The 22,626-nt window shown below is 38.7% G+C and overlaps 1 protein-coding gene across 1 annotated transcript; it reads left to right on the plus strand.

Moving 5' to 3' along the window:
* The first annotated feature begins 1,481 nt into the window (after positions 1-1,481).
* Positions 1,482-22,137, plus strand: vegfba (vascular endothelial growth factor Ba). The gene is made up of 8 exons (XM_007247433.4): positions 1,482-2,696; positions 9,219-9,261; positions 10,334-10,530; positions 13,059-13,132; positions 14,045-14,077; positions 16,327-16,410; positions 17,986-18,180; positions 19,167-22,137. The coding sequence occupies exons 1-8, from the start codon at positions 2,613-2,615 to the stop codon at positions 19,186-19,188; spliced, it is 732 nt and encodes a 243-aa protein (XP_007247495.2). The 5' UTR covers positions 1,482-2,612; the 3' UTR covers positions 19,189-22,137.
* Positions 22,138-22,626: the final 489 nt, after the last annotated feature.

Genomic DNA, 22,626 nt, shown 5'->3' on the forward strand with positions numbered 1-22,626 from the left:
AATATATTGGCTGAAGCTTCATGAGTCTAGTCAATGCAATCACATTGCTCTACAGCCCAGTTCTGGAGGGCTTTATAATGTTATAGCCAATGCTTAACATTGAGCATGAAGACCTTTGACTCATGTGAAAATGCTCCAGAACATCCCATTCTATTGGCAGTGCTTTTCCAGGGAGATTACACAAGCTGTGTGGTGCAGTTGAATGCCTGTGTCAGCAATGGGTGCACCCTGGAGTAGTTAAAATCACTAATTAAAAGGGCTGGGTGGATATGTTTGGACATTTTGCCAAGGTCAGCTTTGCAGACTGTTATAGATGATATCTGTGTGTTTGTTTTTACTAAAAATTGGTTGCCAGAAAAAAAAGAAATTTAGTACCAAAGATAACGTTTTCTCAATATTTTAGTATTATTAATAATAAATATGTAGATTCATATATGTAGAGTATCTTACAAAATGAGTACACCCCTCACATTTCGTACATATTAAATATTTTCATAGGACATTGCTGAAGATCTGACACTTTGATACAATGTAAGGTAGTGTACAGTCAAGCATGGTGGTGGTAGTAGCATTGTGGTCTGGGGCTATATAAGTGCTTTTGGCACTGGGAGCTGAATTCCAACATTCAGTGTGACATTCTGAGGCGGAGCATGATCCCCTCCTTATGGAAACAGGGCCACATGTAATTTTTCTAGCACAGTAAACTAAAGACAAAGGTGATGGACTGGCCATCATTTGTGGGACATCCTAATACGGAAGGTCCACCATGTCCACCAGCTCTGTCATGTCATGGGTGGTAGAGGATTCTAGTGGCAAGCTGTGAAGCTCTAGTGAACTCTATGCCCAAGAGAGTTAATGCACTATAAAATAATGGGGCCAACACAAAATATTGATGTTTTTACTTAGGGGTGAACTCACAATTGTTGCCAGTGGTTTAGACATTAATGACTGTGTATTGGGTTATTTTGAGGGTACAGTTAATGTACACTCTTATACAATCTGTGCACTGACTACTTTATATTGGATCAAAGTTCATATCTTTAGTGTTGTCCTATTAGAACATATTAAAATATTAAAAAATATGTGAGGTGTAAATGGGGTGTAATCATTTTTGTAAGATATTGTATATGTATAATAAGACAAAATACTACCAACGAGACCCCACTTTTTGCTAATATTATTATTATTATTATTATTATATTTTATTTTTTGATTATTTTTTTAATAACCATGTAAACCAATTACTCTGTTCCCTACATATCAATATGAATAACTGCTGGAATATTTCTGAAGAACAAACATGTTTAGCCCGGAGGCCCCAAACCGGAGCGAGGCAGAGAGGGAGTTAATGATTGGCCAGCCGGAGCAGCGTTCACCTGCACCGGTCTGCGCGCGAGCAAGGGCTACGCGCTCTCCCGAGGGAGCGCGAGCGCGCGCGAGAGAGAGAGAGGGAGGGGAGAAAAAAAAAGAAAAAGTTGGCCACGCGACGGTCGGTTACGCGCGAGCCTAGAGTTTGGGAGCGCGCGCTCTGTGGCTGAAGGGCAAAGAGGAGGAAAGCGGCTCCGCCACGCGAGCTCAGGACTTTTATCACATCTCCGCGCGAGTGGCTGGCAGATCCGCGGCGTGACCGCTCAGCAGACTGGGGGTGAATACTGGTTCCTGGAGCGAGAAAAATAAACAACAGAAAAATATAGCGGAACGGAAAAGCTGCGCGCGTACACGGAGACGTCATCGCGTTTGAGCTGAGCGGAGGGAGGCTGGCAGGCGCGAGCTTCAGCCAGTGTGTGTGTGTGTGTGACCTAGCGGAGGGCCACCACGAGACGGGCTGGAGAGGGAGAAGCTTAGAGGGGCGCGGGGGTTGGGTATAAGCTTGATAAATGTGAAGGTCTTTTAGTGTACATTTTATAATAATAGTAATAATAACAGTAAGAAGGGCGTAGAGTGGCCTGCTGCTGTGTTTGTTATTATAACAGAGCTATACAGCCTGGGGAGTATATATATTTTTTATTATTTTTAACTAATTAAATAAATAAATAAATAAATAGAATTTTACACTTTATTACAGCTAACGTGCGCCTGAGAACTCATCTCTGTCCTCTCCTCTGTTAAAGAAGGACTACGGAGTGCGTCCGTGAACGGCTGAATGGATTTTTTATTTATTAACAGCTTAAATTGCAGAAAAGCCTAAAAGTGCAGCTACTGCCCCTTATTCTAAGCTAAAGAGAGGAATAGAGGGTCTTCAGCGCGTGGCTGGATGAGGGCTGACAGCAGCAGCAGCATCACCACCCTCCTCCGGACACAACGATCAGCACCACCTTCTTCATCCACCCTCCAAACTTCCCACCTTGCCTTCTCCTGCCAGCACCAGGACCAGCACCTGCACCTGCGTCCTATCCTGTTCCTACTCATCACATGAAGCAATGACCAGAGCTAGGCTCGAACATCGGCTCAAGGAATCATCATCATGGTCTCGGTTCCAGACTCTGGGTCCAGTGGATGTAAAGATTGAGCACCGCGCTTGGGGAAAGTAGTAGCCAGTGCTGTGTTAGCTATAGCTGACTAACTACTGGAGTGAGGGGGTTCAGCCCTGTTTGGGAAGCAAGCGACTAGCCATGGGCACAAGGCTGCAAGTTCTCCTCGGCATGTTTCAGGTCGTGTCTCTCACCAGGATCCCTGCACACTGTGCCAAGGCACCGGTAAGACAAGTTGGCTGAGCTTTATTTACTATTTTCACTAAAAGTTTGTTTACTTTGGGACTCATTATGCTGCACTCTCTTAAACAATTAGTATAAAACTGTTGCTTGGGGGGTACCCATTTAAATTATTATGATTTTATTCGTTTTTATTGTTTTTCTGCGTCTGATCCAATAACAGCTCGATTTAGGACCAATCCTGTCCTTTAGTATGTAATTGCACTGGATTTTATGGCACGAAGTTAATGCTCAACACTTTCTTCAAAGCTCATTTAGCTAGCTATGGGTTTTGTGTTTAAATAACCTCACGGTCGTTGACACCCTGGCCATGTATGTATTTCAAAGGTAGCTACAAAAAAGCCCCGATAATACAGCTAAGACATATAGCTATATCAATGTGATATATCTAAAAAAACTAATATGCTAATAGCTCCTTAAGGACGTACCTGTGGCTATACGACATTAGGTAGTAGTGTGTAGTTGAACTCCAAAGCTAAAAAAAAAAGCACCAAAGGGCTGTTTCCTGAACGGTTGTGTATCTGTCCTGCTTAACTAGAACACACTGCGTGGTTCTCGGTACTCTGTTGAGCTACGTGAAATCCATGCCACGCTTTATGGCAGCAGGCACCCAGACGACGTTACTGTTTTGACTGACTAAGCCTTATTTCTTAGCCTTGCTTAATTCTGAAGCAAAATAAGACTTAAGACTCTTTGGGACAGTATTTTTTATTACAGTGCTGCTTAAACATAGCATGTCAACACTTAACCAGCATGTCAACATTTAGAACAAGTGAGGCACTTCAGGAAAACCTAGAGGGTTCTTTAAAACAGGTGAAATCCTGGTTCTGCAGTCTTTGTGACCCTGCTATGACCTTTGAGCTTGTGAACTACTTTTTTTCGCACCTGAACAAGGTGCCCCCATACAGACTGACTGGCAGACTGTGGGGGTTGGGGTGGTGCTGGTGGAGTCCAGAGTGCCCCCATGGTTGATAAGGGTTGTTAAAGTCTCCTCTGGAGTGGCAAAAAACAAACAAACAGACAAAGTGCCATATTGACTGCACTTCTCAATGTATTCTTGCAGTAGATCATGATAATGTGTCTTCTAGATCAAGAAAATTTGATAATGTGTCTTCTATCTATATCACAATATATGTCCTAATTTCGGTCAATGCGATACATGTCCAATATCTATAAACAGTATAGATAATGTGTTGATGTAACCGTGCACTGATAAAGCTGGGTGATATGGCAAAAATATTAAATTACAGTATTTAAAGACATTTTCACAATGCACAGTATTTATCATATTTTGACACGCACACAAAATGCATTCAGTAGTGGCAGATTCTGATATTTTGCTTTTTAGCTATTAAAATGCTCTTTCAAACATAGTACTGTGATTCTTATTTAATTTTTGCTGCACGTCATCTAATTTTACAAGATTTTATACTTTCTGCAACGAAATTTACTGTTGGGTCAGTGTACTGATGATATCCTCAATATGCCTATTGTCTAGACGAAAAGAAAATGTATTACGATACGATAAAATAACAATATATAAGGCCTCTAAATGGTCCAGCATGCTAAGCGCTGCCACTATGATCAGGAGATTGCTGGTTCGAATCCTGTTCATGTAGCTTGCCATCAGCTGCCGGAGCCCTGAGAGAGCACAATTGGCCTTGCTCTCTCTGGGTGGGTAGATGGCGCTCTTCCCCTCATCACTTCTAGAATAATGTCAATCAACACAAAGCGTCTGTGAGCTGATGTATAGGATCTAAGTCTAAGTAAAGTGGCTGACTTTACATGTATTGGAGGAGGCATGTGCTGCACCCTCCAGGTGTTGGGGCATCACTAGTGATAGGAGTAGTCCTAATAAGTGTGTTGGGCCATTGGCTGTGTAAATTGGGGAGCAAATGAAAAAAAAGAAAAAGAAAGAAAATGATTAAAATATATATTAAAAAATAACATAATAATCTTATATATATATATATATATATATATATATATATATATATATATATATATATATATATAATCTTAATAAGTGCCCAACATTGTACTAAACATTGTCCCAAAGGGTGCCCTTTCTGGTACAGAAAACAGGTGGGATGCAGTGCTGTCTAGGTTATCCTATAGTATCCTATAATAAAACATGTGAATTAACTAGTTGCTCCTTCCAGAGAAGTACCACTCCACCATTGGATTAAATGTGATGCTGTGTTGAAAATGGAATCCTTACATATGTATGGGTTTGAGTATGAGTATGGGGACTTTTAATAGTGGAGAAAATGTGATATGTTGGATTTGATAGTAAAATACAAAGTGCACTGTTGTCAACTCTGTCAATTCCCAATGTTAAACTTGGATCTATTTAGTATTTTTTTCTTAGTATTCCTTTTATTCAGATGCCAGAGGGGGTTTATTCAGTGTGCAAGGAAGTAATGCCATAAGCTTCTTTTCTTCACCTACCGAAGTCTCCTCTAAGTGTATGGAGACGCCTTTATCAATGCACTGGTCATTATATGACTGGCATAAATACTGAAGTTTGTTTGTGTCTAAACAAACGGACAAAGAAATGGAAAATATACTGTATAATATATTGTATGGTAAATCAATAACATAATTATCATGACAAGCGTACCAGCATGTCAACATTTTGGGCATTGCACTTTTTAGCCTTGTTAAATCACACTTACCCTTGGTGTGCTTCGAGCAGGTGTGAATTCAGTAATAGGAGTCAGTTGCAGGCCAACCGCACCAAGACCTGTGGTCTCTGGAGAGAATGTGGTCTCGGTCCAGTCCTAAACAAACTGGTTTATTTTGTGGTGAAAACGTGATCTAACTTGACCCAATAATTAGCTGTAGTCCAAAAGTGTAAGCTAAACTGCAGTCTTCAGGTGTAGTTTAACCTGGTACATTACATAGATAATTCCTACAGCCATAAACTGCACAGAAATATGCACTAGTCCAGAACACAGGACTTTCTTGCTTGCTCCCACCCCAGTCTGGTCTGACCAATGAGCAGCAAGAGAATGTTCTCACGAAGTTTGGCGTGGCACATTTTTGTGCATATGCATTTTTTTCTTGTGCAAAAACAAACCACACCAAGGGAAAATACTCCAAATATAAAAACCAGTGCAAACAAACTATGGGTGTGAACCTTAGGCTAATGAAGGGGTCTTTAAAACAGTTGAAGCCATGGCTCTGCAGTCTTGGTGACCCTGTTATGACCTTTGAGCTTCTGAACTACTTCTCTTCACACATACACAAGGTGCCCCATACACATATTCTCCTCTCTGTTTCTCTTTCTTACTCTCACTCTCGCTCTCTCACTCTCTCTTTTACAAGCACACAATTCCAGTGACTCAGGCTCCTCATACGTGAAGGCTATCACACTGCTATCACTCACCGGGTGGGGAGACAGTGATGTCATCATCCACTGTCCATGCTCAGCCTGCTTGCAGTTGCAGACTTGTTAAGATTGCAGACACCCACACACCTGCTAGGAGCTAAAAATGATTTGGGAACACTGTCCAGCAATAGTGAATCATTTTCAACATATTTCATTGGCACATCTGCCCAGCCAGGCTGGCACAGGTGGACAGAGGGGGGCCAGACCCTCAGGCAGAGAGCTGGGGATCAGAGGGTGGTAGAGGAGGGGGGGCGACTGACGTAGCTGAACCAAGCTGCTGCTGCTGCTAAAGCTGGCAGCATTGAAATGATATGAGTGTCTCTATATGCGTGTGTGTGTGTGTGCTGGGGGAGGGAAAGGGGGTGCGGTGCCAGCCTTCCTGCCAATTTCAAGCTTGGAGGCTGTATTTCACAATGACTCTGAGGCAGAGGGGGAGATGAGAAACTGGCTGATAGTTCTCTCATATTGCGACACTAATGCTGTGTAATAACCTCCCAGATTCAACACAGTACCACGTTGCACCAGTGCTGTGCAAAACCGCCATGTATTTATGCTTTAATATTAAATAAATGAGCAATAAAACATTTTAATTGAGCAATAATATTTATAGCTCAATGCTATTTAAGCAATAAAGTAGTCTAACATTATTACATTATTTAACGAAGTGATCAGAGCATTATAAAAAGGCCAGACAATTCAAATGGATGTTAAATGATCATCAACAAATCATGCATAACCCCTAAAATCCTTTTATTGTGAATTAAAAAAAACTTTATAAAGGTTCCCTACAAAGTTATGTCTTATTTTTTGTACATCTATAATTTATATTTTATCAAGTTTAATCAGAGAATCAAAACAGACACAGCCTTTATTTTCCTTTGTCTACAGTTTTGTAAACACACAACATTGTTATTGAGAATTCTTTGAATAAAATCTTTGCTTTGTGTAATGCTGCAATCGATGTTAACACAGCTGTTTACTGATGCTGTTTAATTAACTCCAAATCTGGAAAAAATCTCCATGTATTGCAGCTTTAATATCAGCTATTATAGATAGATAGATAACCTAACGATTATTCAGATCTTTAGTCAGAATCTGAGTCATTAAGAGCTTTATAAATATGCCAACCACACAGTAACTAATCATACTTTGCCTCTAATATTCTTTTATTGGAAAAATGGAAGGCCGGGGGAAGGTATAGAAGGTACATCTGAAAAACATCACAATCTTTGCTTTATGTAATGCTCTATTTGATTTTTGTACAGCTGTTTCAGTGAATGTAAATTCCAAAAAGCTATTAACCACTAACGTTTTGTGTCAGCCAGTTTGCATCACTCTTCACCTAACTTACAGATCATAAGGGGTTAAAACATTTAGGCATTCTGTGTATGAATAGTATATTTGTTTATATGGGTGTAGTGGTAAATATATTCATATCAAACCAACAAGGTACAGGGTAATTTTACAAGTGTGTGTGCCACCCAGAAATATTAAGCCGTACGCCATTGGATTTGCACGGTATTACTATTGTAAGAAATGTCGTGGTATTGCTGTGTTAACTGTATTTTTTGTTTATCCCTTCCTCCTTCACCTTGCTCATTCTTCTCCCTTTTGCTGTCATGTGTAGAGAGAGTGATCTTTGCGCTAGTTTTTATCTGTATTTATTCTTCATCTTTTGCTGATTTTACCTGTGGATTTAAAGCAACTTAAAATAAACCAGTATTTCACCAATATTTTGACGTTAAAATCTTATCATGATAAATTAGACAAGAGCAATCTTTTAGATTAAATCAAAAGAAACTTACGATCATCTTATGTTTTGTTTACTTTCTTTCCTATTGTACTGTACTTTTACTGAACCATGAGGTCCAAATCATTACACCCATATGTAGTATAGTAATATTGGGATATATTCTTTACAGGATATGGTCACTGTCCATTGAAAAACTTTATTGAAAAGAGATAAAACCTTCTTAACTAAATTTCATTGTTTTTTTTTTTTTTTTGAGAATTTCTATCGGTCCATTCATTAAGAAATTTAGACACAATGTAAGTGACAGTTTGTGTGTTCAAATTATGTAGTAAACTAAAAATCAAGGAAACAACAAATATAGACCTACACTATCACACTCTGTTATACTTTTATGAGTTAATTTAACTTTTTTAATGTAATTGTTTGTGTAATTAGAACCTGTTTTATTATGGACATGCCAATAACCTGTATGACCAAAATTGTACCCTTTAAAGAACTTCTATTTATCCATCCATCATAAAATTCTGACACAATAAAGAAAGTAAAGAGCCACTGCCAGATGATATTATGTCAAAAAGTGAAAAATGACAGGAAAGCAGATTTTTGCTTGAGAGCAACGGTATACATACATGAGAATGCACATTGGTATGAACGTGTGTACATGCACGCCAGCTGTCCATATAAGGATTGTCACACATGCTCAAGAAACCAAAGACACATTCATTTACTCAGAAACACCCACCAACTCGGGCAAAGGCACTGTGCTGTGTGTGTATATGTGCGTGTGTTGTAGTACAAAGTCTGCTCTCTCCTAGCTGTGACCTTGTTCCAGAGTGTGGACCCAACCGTACTGAGGGGTGTGTTCATGTGAACGTGTCTAACTTCCTGTTCTTATCTAACTGCACACCAGCTTGTGGGATGTTTGCAATTTTACAAATCCATTGGATTTCATTTTGAGTTGAAATGATGGTCACAAACCCAGAGCAGTTTAATGCCTCTGGTGTTTCACTGTCAGCATGCTTGGTATTCTTGGATCACGATTGGAATTCATATTAAAGTGTGATTATTAGTCATGACCCAAACAAACATATAATTCACTGCCTGGAGCATCCAGAGCGATAGGGGTCCCGAAATATTGTTATATTTATGAACAGTTAGTGGATTTACTGTCTGCATTACATATTGGTGTCATTTTTCATGAGTGTTATGTTATGATATGTTTATTTTTATTTTTGAAAATTAAACTACTAAAAATACAGATAGGCATAGAGGCAGCTTTCCAGTTTAGTCTAATGTTGTTGTTGCTGTGTCTGTTCTTACTGTATGTTATGTCTGATTATATCTGTGTGTTCTCCTTCAGTTAGCTCACTGGCAGCCCCCAGAGAGACACAGATCAGAACAAGGTAAACTTTACAGGAGATGGAAAAACCTTCCTAACTTTCAGTGGAAGTCAATGTAAAATTATTTTGGAGCATTTCTATTGGTCAAATCATCATGAAAGTTTGACACAATATAATGAAACAAATAACTGATGCAAAAAGTGAGAAAACTAATGAATAAAATAATAAATAAGTTGTTTTGACCACAATATTTAATGTAACACCTCAATATTTTGAGAATATATCTTGAATAATGAACCTTTGAAATGCCCTACAATAACCTGGTATAAAATCTTTTCAAACTTTTTCATTATGCACTGAAATTAACATTTTTTAACATTAAAAACATGAGCATTTAAAAAATATAAAACATTTGACCAAATGTCAAAGATTGAATACCAGATTTTGTCACTTTTTTACACCATTTTGATAGTTTTACATACCTTTATTCTTCTAAAAGTAAAATATTTAAACATATATTTATAGAAGATAGCCACATATGCCAGATTTTTTCATTTGCCCGAGCTCTTATGCTACTGAAATCTATTTTTGCTAAAGAATGTATGTATTTTGTGTAAATTTGACCTTGTTTTAATTAAAAACTGACTAAGGGCCAGTTCTTAAGTTTAGAAGATCACGTGGTCATGTAGTCACATGTCGGCCCATAATAATTCAAATAAATTAGTCATTTCACTTATTTGGTTGAACATGGAACATGCTTTTTTGTTATTTTTGGCCAAATAATTGCTGTTGCTGAAACATAGAACAACTGATAAAACGATTCAGATTTATATTTGAAGTGAAAAAAGTACATTTACAAACATGTCCCCATTTCTGTGCTCAACCTCTTAAATTCTAATGATCTCTAGACTTTACTTCTTCACCTTCTCACACAGTGGTTACTGAATATTCATTGTACTTTAATTATCCTTTAAGTATCCCATATATGCTTAATCCAAATTCCATTGAGCTGGATTCTATTTTGAGGACATAAAGTATTTTCTGACTCACTCCATTGTTTTGTTCTTTTGAATTTTTCTCTATCATTGGCTTTTTTTGTTCCATATTACATCTTTTGTTTTACTTTCTCTCTTAGTCGTCAGATGGTTGGATGTGTACCAGCAGAGCGGCTGCCAGCCAAGGGAGACGTTAGTAGAGGTGTGGCAGGAGCTCCCGTGGGAGACGCACAACCTCTTCCTGCCGTCATGTGTTCCGCTCAGACGCTGTGGGGGCTGCTGCTCTGACGAAGCCCTCGAATGTGTGCCCTCACACAAAGATACACTCATCATGGAGGTACCAGGATAAGATACTTAAGCCATGTAGACTAACTATAGAGACTATAGAAATTGGGATTCATATGGGGCAGTAAGGACTTGTGTGAGCAGATATACTGTACACCACCTTACAACATTGTGTGGGCCTCAATGAGGTGTCTGTGCTTTAGCCTCACTAGCTCTCACTGTGGATTGTGATATTTCAAAGATGTGCAACATTACACACATTAAATATCTGACAGATTGCTGTAAATGATTGATTGTATGAGAAGAAGATCTAATTGAATCACATTTAATCCTCCCTAAGGATGTATGTACCTTGTGCTTCTCCTAATCTTTGAATTCAGGTATTTCATTCAATCCCATGGCTTCAATAGTTTAATGCAGTCTAAAATGGGTATTCATACACTGTAAACCCAGAAGTTGTTTAAACTCAAATGATTTTAGTCTGTTTTACATAAAATGGATATTTCTAAACAATACTCAACTATTTTGAGTTAGTTAAAAATTTATGGGCACAAATATACATTCAAACTGAGATCTTTGAGTTGAACCAACTTATAATAACTGAGTTTAGTCTGTTTCCATTAACAGCTTCTTTTCCATTGGCTTTTGGCACAATCTATTTGCATACTGGGTGTGTCCAAAAGTTTCTGACTAACACTCACCATCAGTGTGTAGTGATTCCCCCTGGGCTTCCTTAGAAATCCCCTTTAGTTGTAATAACTTGATGTTCTAAGTTATGCTAACTCAAGTTTTCATTACCCATTAAGGTTGCCATAAGGCAACTGGTTACCTCAAATTTTTTAAGTAAATTCAACTTATCCGGGCTTACAGTGTAAAGATCTTATTGAATATAAGTGCGGTACTGTAATAGGATACCACCATTGAAAAGTCAGTTTGTGAAATTACTTCTTAACAAATGCCTGAAAAAAAATGCTAGACTACAAGTAGCATAGGGCTACAACTAATGATTAGTTTGGTAGTCGACTAATCTGATGATAATTTTTTTGATTAGTCAATTTCTCTTAGTTATTTTTGTCCTCCATCTTTAAAAACAATAGAAACAGCTGATCATGAGATTTAAAACTTTAAAATGTCTAGATGTTGTTTAAATGTGGAAATACTGATAAATATGTAATCTGAGTAAGTATGTAATCTGTTGTGTTTGGGCACTTTTTGGAGGCACATACCAAGTTGAGTATAAACTGTGTGAGTGAGCCATTTACCTTCCATTGCGCTTCTGTCCCCAGCACTTTGTGTAATGCAGTACAAATTAACGATAAGTCGACAATGAAATTTGTAGTCGACAAATGTAAATAATCAACATTGTCGATTATATCAAGTAATCGTTGCAGCCCTACTGAAAGATGTTACCTGCCTTGTTGACTGCATTGTGGTAACTGCAAAGTTTGTTTGAGAAGGAATAATGATATGGGGTTGATTTCAGGGGTTGGTAGGCCCTTTTCATTTACAGCATGATTATTGCTGTATTTAAAATGTAACACTATAGATTAAGTGCAAGTTTAGTAAAATATATAAATATATTAACAAACTAACCTGTTGGTCTGCCAACATACATCACTACAAGTTCTTCACTACTCGTTGTTGAATGTTTCTCATTGCTTAATGTGGGCTAATAGTTTGAATTGTAACCAAATTTCTTTTGATTGATTGTTTTTTTACCAATCAGTTCTGAGTGTAACTCGTTGATATTTGAGTATACTCAACTTTGACACTTTTATCTATACAACATGCTTTGTAATAAAAAAGAGTTATTAGTTAGTATAAGTAATTGGAATGCACACAAATACACATGGCATGGTTTGAAATGAACTAGAATGGAGACTGAGAGCCTCTTGTCCAAAACATAGTATTGATTTCTAAATTTTTTACATGTAAAGACTGGTGGCAGACAGAGGTTCACTTTGTTTTGTGTTTTAACCCCGACTACTAGAAAGCTGTGTTTCAGATCCCTTTGTTCCGACTGCTTAGAAAATGTTACTTTTCTTTTACTCAGAATTTATGAATACAGTGAATATTGACAAATAATAGTGTTTTCCTAAAATTAAATGAAAAAAAAAAAAAACGCAATATACCGCCTTGCTTATAGTATCGCTATATATTGTATCGCCCGGTTCTTGCCAAAACACATCCCTATTAGTACTTTCACATTACAAATGTACACAAGCTTAGAAATTACAGTGCACAATACACAGCACAAAGGCTTTATGCTACATGCACCCACACACCAACTGTCTCCACACAAAGTGAGATCTTAGAATCTCACTCATTGTGCAAAAAAAGTGTTTGGACAGAGACACATACACACACTCACCCACAGCATGAGGCAGTCATACATATTCAGATAGGGGAGGATGAAGTCTCCAGTGGAATAGACTGGGCTGGATGGGACTCTGGTCACGTACTGTTCTAAAAGAGATTGAAGGATAAAAGATGGAGTCATTACTATGCAGAGCTCCGTGTGTGAGTGTGTGTGTCTTAATGCAGCTTCCTGACCACTACATTTCTGTCTTACTTCCACAGCTCATGAAAACCTCATATATGAAGCACGAACTGGTCCAGTTACCCTTCGAAGAACATAGCCAGTGTGAGTGCAGGTGAGCCACACACGCACACACGCACAAACACAAATACACACACAATCACATACACAAACAAACATTCTTGCCTATATACATTTAATATACCCATTGCCTGCCTGATACACTGATTGTATGAATTTACACAATGCAGTTGACACAGTGACCTGTATAGCCTAGACAAAACAGTAATCTTGTGAAGTAACTCAATTTTCAATGAAAGAAAAGGTCAGGAATGTTGGGGTTTATTTTTAAGTGAATATTCTGTGTTTGTATGAACAATCTATCAAATACGGAGGTGAAGTTCACAACGGTCACATAAATACACTCTCACGCAGTCATATGCATAAATACCTTCGTCCCAATGGGGCCTTTTTGTACGCAGTCAGAAAAAGGAAAAAAGCTATACCCCCAAAAGCTGAGTAGCCTCAAAAAGCCCCTTTTTTCTGGCGCCCAACCGAGCTCTCTGTATTGGGTCTTTATAAAGGCATTGTACGATTCGCATCAAAAGCTCTTTCACAGTTCAGGGGTTAGGATTAGGGTCATGGGTGGAGCCGAGCGATCAGTAAGATCATTTACATGTGATCCTTTCGCTTTTCTTCCATTGTGAAACCGAGCTGCCATGTATACACTGGGGCTCGCCATGCTGAACCCATCACACACACCATTGACTTAGCAAGAGTTTCTCAAACTTAACCTTGCTCGCTGCCAGTGCAACTTTATTTACTTCAGTCAGGATGTTTTTTCTCTACCAATGTGTGTAGAGCGCTGTAGTTTATCCTGCTGCTTTATTCTAAACACTGGAATCCAAGTTTCTCTCGGAAAGCCCCTTAGATGTCAACGTCTGTAGGCCTGTGTTAGGAATTGTCTAAATCTGTGTCAATCTGACATTAATTTGCCATTCTGTTGTTGTCCTGTTATCTCCTCCAGGCTAAAAGCAGAACTTCACACAGAGCCAACCAGGTAAAGTATATAAATGTGTGTGTGCTGATGTCTCTGAGTGTGTATGTGCAAGTGTGTATAGCTGTATTTAGGTCATGACGTAGCTTTAGCCATTAACAGTTTGTATACACACTCTCTTTGGCTCTCACTCTGTCTGTTTCTATGTAACACACACGCTTATGCAGACCCACACATTTCTGACTTCATGGTGCTGGCTGTAGTCTGGCACTGCTTGCAGAGTTAATGTAGTGTGAGAGAGCACCAGCCGCCCAGCTCTCAGAGCAGCCAGCTCATTCTCTGTCTTATCACATGCACTCTGGCCAAATCAATTGATGTAGCACTGATTTAGCACAATTACAGCTGTGGGTTATGAAAGCTACTGTAAATGTGCATTCAGCTGTAAGCAGAGTTTGACAGATTTGTACTCGGGCCAACAAAGAAATAAACCTTGCAGCCAAAATTAACAATGCATGGCTAAAATAACAGACATCGTATGTATAGTCATGTGAACAAATACAATAGAAATGCAGTTTTCTCGTGAGGAAAAGTTTAGGACACCTCCACATTTATTACTGCTTAAAATGGCTTAAAATGGTCAGACATTGAAATGGCTAATATAAAAAATAGTATAATGTTCTATGACTTTTAGCATGTCCTGTGGAAGCTAAAGGAGCTGTGCCCTGACCTGTGGGATATGTGAGTGGGACCTCCTGCACTGAACCCCCCACTGTGCTCTGATGTCTTTCTACGACATATTCCTGATACACATGTGACACTGTGGATCAAGAATGTTAAATATCAGCACAACTTCCATCTGGCACCCACTGTCGGGTCTCACTTAATAATTTACATTGCCTTGCCGTGAGCATGCTGGCCTGTCTTTAACCTCCTTCACAAGATAATACCTCACAAAGTACAACCTGATGTTACATACTGATATCCTAGTTCTAAAAGTACTAAAATTAGTAAGGTTACTTTTTAACTTTTAAACGTTTTATACTTTAATAAGAACATTATGGCTAAGGCTGCTTTGGTCAGAAATCATCTGATCTAGGTTATGTTTTTCTTATTTAATGCCTTATTTTATTTTATACTACCAATATTAGAAAACTTTAGCCAATATAATAGCATCTATGATGCCAGTGGTCTAGCACAGCATGGATAACTACCATCATTGGTTTTTGATGGTTAAGGTTACTGAAAAGCTGGTCCTACAGACAAAAACAAACCCTATGCTGGTAAACTAGCTCATTAATTAGCTCTTGACCCATTTATAGTGCATGCTGCAGTTAATTTTGGTCATGCTTGACCATGTTGGTTATGCTAGTCGACCAGCTTGGTCTTGTTGGTTATGCTGGTCGGTTGTGTCATAACCTCTGCTCTTGTCCTTGTAAATAATTTATTTCTTTTTATATTTAATGGAATATGTATGGCATCATATTATTAGCATCGTCATGAATGTTTCAGAATTCTAGCATGAAATCTTAGCTCTGTATGCATTGCTAGAGGAGGTGCATCCCTAACAGAAACTGCATACATCCACGAAAAATGATGAGAGGCATCTAAATAATTGAAAAATGACTTTTTCCACTGTACTCTTTTGGCACTGTCCTGAAGCAGCCCACAGAATCCTGATACTAGAGTGCACAGCTGTCTCAGTTATGAAAGTTTCAGCTCCTGCTCATTCTTTCTGTCCCCATTCCAAATGGAAAACTCCATGATGCAGAACATTACAAAGATTTGAACATTACTTAACATCGTTCAGGTTTTCTTTAAGACTTTGCTTTACTAGGCTTGGCTTTGCTAGTTCTGTGCATTCGGCTAGAAAAACCCACCTTGAATAAACTGAAGTTGTTTGAAAACATTAACCGTCCAGCTCTGTCTGGATAATAGACTTGTAGAAGTTAAAGTGGCTAGAGGAAGTGACTGGGGGCTTCACTTTCCTGAATTGCTGTGCGGGGGTCCAGCTGGCGTGCGTCTGCAAAGCTGGACGTGAGTCAGAACTCAGAACTTTGTCTTTGGGTTGTGAAACAGAACATTCGTTTTATTGCTTAATTAGGCCACTGGCCTCCCGGGGGGCTCCCTAAAAGAAGCTGGAGAATCGCAGGAATTAAGAAAGAAAGTCACATGATGCTTAAATCAGTCATTCTGATGTGTCAGCCCTGTGATTAGCACTGACCGTGAAACCATTAGCATAAGGTGAAGACTGAAAAAATGTGTCACTGCGTGGAACTTCACACTAACTGCGCTTATCCATCTCTGTCCAACAGGGAAGACCCACGGCCAACGAGAAGAGGGAAGAAAAGGGAGAGAGGAAAACCAAAGCGAAAGAAACACGTCAAAATAAAACCCACGTATGTTTCTTGTTCATATGGAATTTTTATGTTCTGTGGAATTAACACTTAATGAACAAGTATTGAATAAAGTAGATATAAAGAATAAAGTAGAAATGTATACTACATTTTTATTAGATTTACACTCTACAAAAGTGGATAAAAATCCCTAATACTGAAAAAAAAATGCCTGCTTTAATGGTTTATTGAATATCTGATTTTTTAAATTATTATAATTATGCTGTAGTGGCCTTCACACATTTATAATATTTTTCATTTTGTTTAATTGATTATTATTATTGTTGTTGTATTTAAGACATGATTAAGTACTATTTGCTTAGAATTCTTTTACCATTATGCTTTCTGCCTTTTATAACACTTTGAGGATTACCAATAGTCCTGAGGAATATTAATAATGAAAATACACAGAGCAACACAAAATGAGTTAATCATAGTTCTGTAAGTGCTTTATCTTTGAAATATGCTATTTTATTTATGCAATAGTGAAAAAAGGGCCAAAAGAATGTAAATCTTCTAATAATTGTTTAATATTGGCAATTCTGCCAGATGTTTTATTTTGTTTGTTTTGTTTCTTTAAAGAATTTTTTAAACGGTTCTGTAAAGCAGTACTGTTGTAAGAACTTAACACACATTTTTGGTTCTAGATATACAACTGTATAGAATCTAGATGACCATATATCTTCTTAGTAAAAAAAAAAGTTTAATAGGTTCAATATCTAAACATCTAAGTGTTCTTGTTTTTCACGTGCTGTGAACCACGTAAACACAAAGTACATTAATCTCCAAATAAATGCCAATTAATTCTGCTCATAGAGAGAGAGTTTAACATATTTTCTCCCCCCTTTTTATCCCTTCATTATATGTCTGGAAAGGGCAGGCAGAGGGCACTCTTTTTGGATTGTTTCTCCCTCCCTGCTATCCATCATCCTCCACTCTATGGATAGAGTTGGTGGCAGGTGTGAAATCGAGCTAATTTGTGGGCCTCCCCATCCCCCCAGCGTGGCTTCCAGCTTCCTCAACCACTTACGCTCAGACAAAGATAGATTTCTTCCTTAATTAACTCACTCGACTGTAGATTTCCTTTTTTGCCTTTTCAGATTGTTTAACAGGGGGAGAAATCCTGGCCTGGAGTCTGGCTGGCTTGCCATTGTGAATAGCACATTATGGAAGCAGTAGACACCCAGGGTCTTTTAATATCTTGAGCAACGTTATTAGTCCTTCGTCTAATCCAGTCATTAGGACTTCAGGCTGAGCATGAAAAGATCAGGAGAGAGATTTAGAACATCATACAGGCCAAGGATTTTAGCATATGCAAATTAATACTAATTTTACGTAATTATTTGCAAGTGGGCGTTTAAGCAACTCCACAAGTTCTAAATAATTAGTAAAGGAAGAAAATAGAAAGAGAAAATAAAATATGTCCACAATGATAAATTAAGAATTTCTATTGGTCTGTTCTTCCTGATATTTTAAGCCAATATAAAGACAACTCTCAAAAAGTAAAAGTTTTTTTAAGGTGTTTGTCAGCAACAAATTATTTATGCAGTGTTGTTATCCTTTTGCTTATCCTAATAGGACTCCTCCCCCAACAACACCTCCCCCTCCCACTCTCCCACTCAGCACAGACCCTCTGCCACTTGCTGTCGTTCAGTGCCCGCCCTGTCCTGGCCGCAGGATGATATCACAGCCCCCCACCTGTGAGTGTACGTGCAGTCTGAGAGAGACGAGCTGCACAAAGAGAGGCAAGAGATTCAACCAGCACAGATGCAGGTGAACACAAATACATACAAACACATGCATGCACACACCCTTATTTTCTGCTTCTACACTTCTACACTGACATGTCATGGCCAGATGTCCTGGAACCAGTGTCCAGTGATGTTTGCTATGTCTCATGGAAGATATGCTGCTTCTGTCTATGGGGCCTCATCCAATTAATGAGGAGGAGTGTCTGTCAATAGTCTGTTCACACATGCAGTTCTTGCCAGAAACAGCCAGTCACAATCATTACTAACTACTGCACTGTAAACTAAGTGTTCGTGCCTTTTAAAATCTCATCCATCTGGCACCCTGTTTAAGATTAACACACAAATAATTCATGTCACTTTGACATAAACACGTTGACCAGTGTTTAGCCACATGCACAAGATAACACCTCACAACATATAGTTACATATCCCATGACTTTTCCCATGTCAGTGTATAAAACATTAAAAATAAAATCCAACTTATACTTTTGCATTGAGTCTGCACAAGTGGCCTATGTCAGTGTTTCTCAGTCCTGGTCTTGGCCCCCCTGCACTGCACTTTTTTGAGAATTTCCCTGCTTTTAACAACCCCTGCAGGTATGAAAGGACTTGTTAATGAGCTGATCAGTTTAATCAGGTGTGTTGTGTGCAGTTAAATGTGTGAGGCAGTGTGGGCGCCAGAACCAGGACTGAAAAGCACTGGCCTACAGCAGTGTGAGTGTTACTTGTGTATATTTTGTAAGTTGGTGTGTCCGGTCGCTGCATGTGCAGAAATGAAAAGGCGGGAATATAGTGCTCAAAAGACCAATCATAATTGAGGCAGTTCTAATAAATACAAAAATAGTTGTCATGCCAGATTTATTTCTGTCAGTAATGAGTAAAAATTATTTTAGAATTAATCGTCCATTGCTGTGATCGATCCAGAGATTCCATTTCTGTGAACACATTATGAAACCCCTATGGCCTTATTTTTACCCCTTGTACTGTTTTTTTTTTTTTCACTTTCAGATGTGAGTCCATAAGGGTATAATGAGGTGAGGAGTCTCTCTGTCCCCTGGTTACAAGCACAGTAACCTCATCCATCTTTTAAGAAGGTGAAAGGTTTATCCATGCTATGTGTTGCTATCAAGTTCTGGAGTAGGGGTCAGCCCATCAAGAGAAGCTGGATTCTGGGACATGACACTTTCCCCTCCCCACTCCTGCCCCACCATTCTCTCTCTTTAAACACATTTAGTGCAATGTAAGATGCATGTATTCAACTCGGTATCTGTGTCCCAATACTGGTTGTGTGTATACCATGTGTCTAATCTCACCACTGAGCTTCTAAATCATTTTGCTGCAGCAGTGCACCATGCTTACCATGATGGCCCATCCGTGTCTACAATGAGTGGGAGAAAGAGAGAAGTGGATGGTGGAGGCACTGGAGAAGGATGTCACATTGGCTGGCACATACTCTTTGTCTTTGTTTAGCATTACCCTGTGGATAATGCAGTACACACCATTGGACCAAGGACATCCAAGCCTGTCATGCGTTATGATGGGCTGAAGATTCATTTACGTGACTACTAGATTCATGATGCTTGCAATCATGCGATTCATATGACTGAGTTTAAAGATTTAAGAACTGGTGGAAAGGATGTTCTGAATTCTGAATTGTGGAAAAACTACATGGGTAATTTTGGAAATTTGAAACCCAAGAAATGTGTCTATTTTGCCAAAAAAAAATACAAAAACACAAAAACGTCCTGGTCAGTAGAAAATGTGTCATTTGTCCTGGGCGTACATATGTACTGCGTCTGATTGAGGGACTGGTATGGAGACATGCTGAGTGAATGGATGAACGCCTGTGTGGTCTTCTTATTGAGTGATTAAGGCATCCGTGCATCAGCCTTGATTTATTCTCGGCCTCCGTAAGCCCATCATGCAGCCTCGGGGGACTGTATCAATACAGCTTTTTGTTTATTTGTTTGATTAGCTTTTTCTCACTCTTTCCTTTGGGGAATGAATGAGTCTTTTCCTCCAGCCAGGCAGTGAGAGGAATGTCAATACTAAAAGAACCCTGGCTACATTCCACTGGTGCTCACAATACACACACACATACAAAAAACAACCCCTCTCACCCCTTACCCATACACTTTCTTTCTCTAATCTTTCTTCTCAATTCTTAATTCAGTGTTTTATTTTTTTCTAATGTTTAAACTCACCTATGCACACACTTAATTTCTCTTAACTTCCCTTAATTTTTCATATTCCTACCTCCTGTATGTCTCAGTTGTATGCCTCACACATAAACATAAAACACAGGTTAATATAAGCTTTTCTTTGTTAATACTGAGAGAAGAAATTCAGATTTATTTTATTTGATGTTTATTTCATATTCAATTGTAATGTAAGTCCTACTAATGTTATTGTAGCTCTGTTATGTTCTTTTCTTTGCCATTTAGAGTTTTTTGTGTTTTCTGTTAAAAGAACCAGCCTGGATGGCCTGCTGTGTACATAGTCTTATTCTGCCCAAGTATACGTACACTGTCTATGTGTCGAAACAGAAAGGCGAGAAGAATCCAGGCCTGTAAGACAGAGGGAGATCTGTTGAATCATTTGCAACCATAAATTTCAGCAGTAACCATAAAAACGTGATAAAATTATATAAATATAAACTGATTTAGATGTTTATTTGCTAGTTTTATGGATCTGTTGCATTCTGCACTGACTGTAGGGTGTATGAAATATAATGTATTTATTTTTATATTGAGTTGCATTTTATATTGAGCTTTTCAGTGTTGCTTTGGGATATTTCTTGTGACACATTCAACTTATATAACTGTGAGACTATTATTAGCGTATTGAGTCAGATGAAGAGAGGAGAGTTCAGTATTTTGTCTGAAAGTCATACATTGGTCACAGCCATTTGTCAATGCTCAGGTCCATGAAATTGTAATGTTCTTTAGGTTACGGTTGTGAATATATAAATATATACTCTACGTATAGGTGAAGGTAACAAGTAAACAGCATCCACACATTTGCTACAGCCTACCTTAAAGCCACAACTTGTAGCCTGTCCAAAATTCACGATGCAAGCGAAGGTGACTGAAATTAGATTTTGCAATAACTGAATGGAATTGACTGCCCTTAGGGAGACCATTTATTAAGTGCATATCTGCAATAATGTAAATAAAAAAGATCCCTGACTGCTTGCTTCCTTCAAGCTATAGTAGTGGATGTTCATTCCATTTTTAATGGTTTCTATAGCCCCATACCCCCCTGTGAACTCTCAGACCCATTTATTTGTGCAGCTTTGTTATGATAAGTTTTTTTCTCCCCTCTATGGACCAGACACTGTGGTGTCCTGTCGTTGGCCTGAGTTCTCCCTCAAATGACCGTAATCCAATCCCTGCGTAAATTGTTCCAGATATCGTCACACTTTATGTAGTGAAGTATATCAATCACCCAACCACTCTCTGTACAGCTAAGCGTAGTAAACAAAATCATGCAATTTACTGCTAAACAAAATCATGGGATATAATATAATAAGCAAATAAACCAACTGCATATAATCTATATGAATGTACTTGTCGAAATCCAGTGTTTTTGTGCTCCTTCACTGTTGTACAGAAGGCATAGTAGGATTCAGCCTTGTTTGTTCAGACTTTGTCAAAATTCATGGCTTTGAAAGAGAGCTGAAACCAAACTAGACGCCACTCTGTAAAGCTTTACTCTATATTCCATGTAACCTATACGTGTATAATGGTAATAATCGATAGTCTTACTGCTGCTACACCATTTGTGCCCTATTCTCCTGTTTGTGAACAAGTTTGTGTTACAGTGTACAATCTGAGGGTCAGAACACATAATCACGATCATCTACGTCTACGATGTGTATATAAGCTGACGTACATTCAATAGACATCCAATCAGCAACAGCCATGATGTAATGTTCAATATACTGTACTATTAAAGTGAAATGTCCTATTTTTGAGAAGCTTCTGTGGTTTTTGGTGACTTTGAAGACGCCCTCAGCTGCCTCATCTTTCTGTGAAACACCCAGGCTTCTTATCCTCTGTCATCTTTGTCTGATTCATGGCCCTCATCTCTCATTTAGGCCTCCCCTCCACATTGTCTGTCCTCCATCCCTCTCTCCCGCTCTCGTTTAATCTCGTTTAGTGGTAATGAAAGACAAACATGGCGATAATTATCGTGCGCCTCTGGGAGGGCACAGGCAGGCTGCTGCCAGCGGCAGGGTGATGGGAGAAATAATATTATCTCTCCCCCCCTTCGCACCGCCGCTGCTGAGTCAGTGCTATCGTCTCGCCAGCATGAAAACACACTGTGAATCAGCTAATGTTCTACTGCCGTCACTTATGAAGCAGCAGGGATGGGTGGATTGATGGTGAAGTATCGATATTTCTGATTCTGAAATTCTAGCTGTGTTCCTGTGCCTAGGCTGCAGCTGACGTGGGCTGCATTTCAC

The sequence above is a fragment of the Astyanax mexicanus genome, chromosome 10 (assembly GCF_023375975.1).
Source record: "Astyanax mexicanus isolate ESR-SI-001 chromosome 10, AstMex3_surface, whole genome shotgun sequence".
In the NCBI taxonomy this organism is placed as follows: Eukaryota; Metazoa; Chordata; class Actinopteri; order Characiformes; family Acestrorhamphidae; genus Astyanax; species Astyanax mexicanus.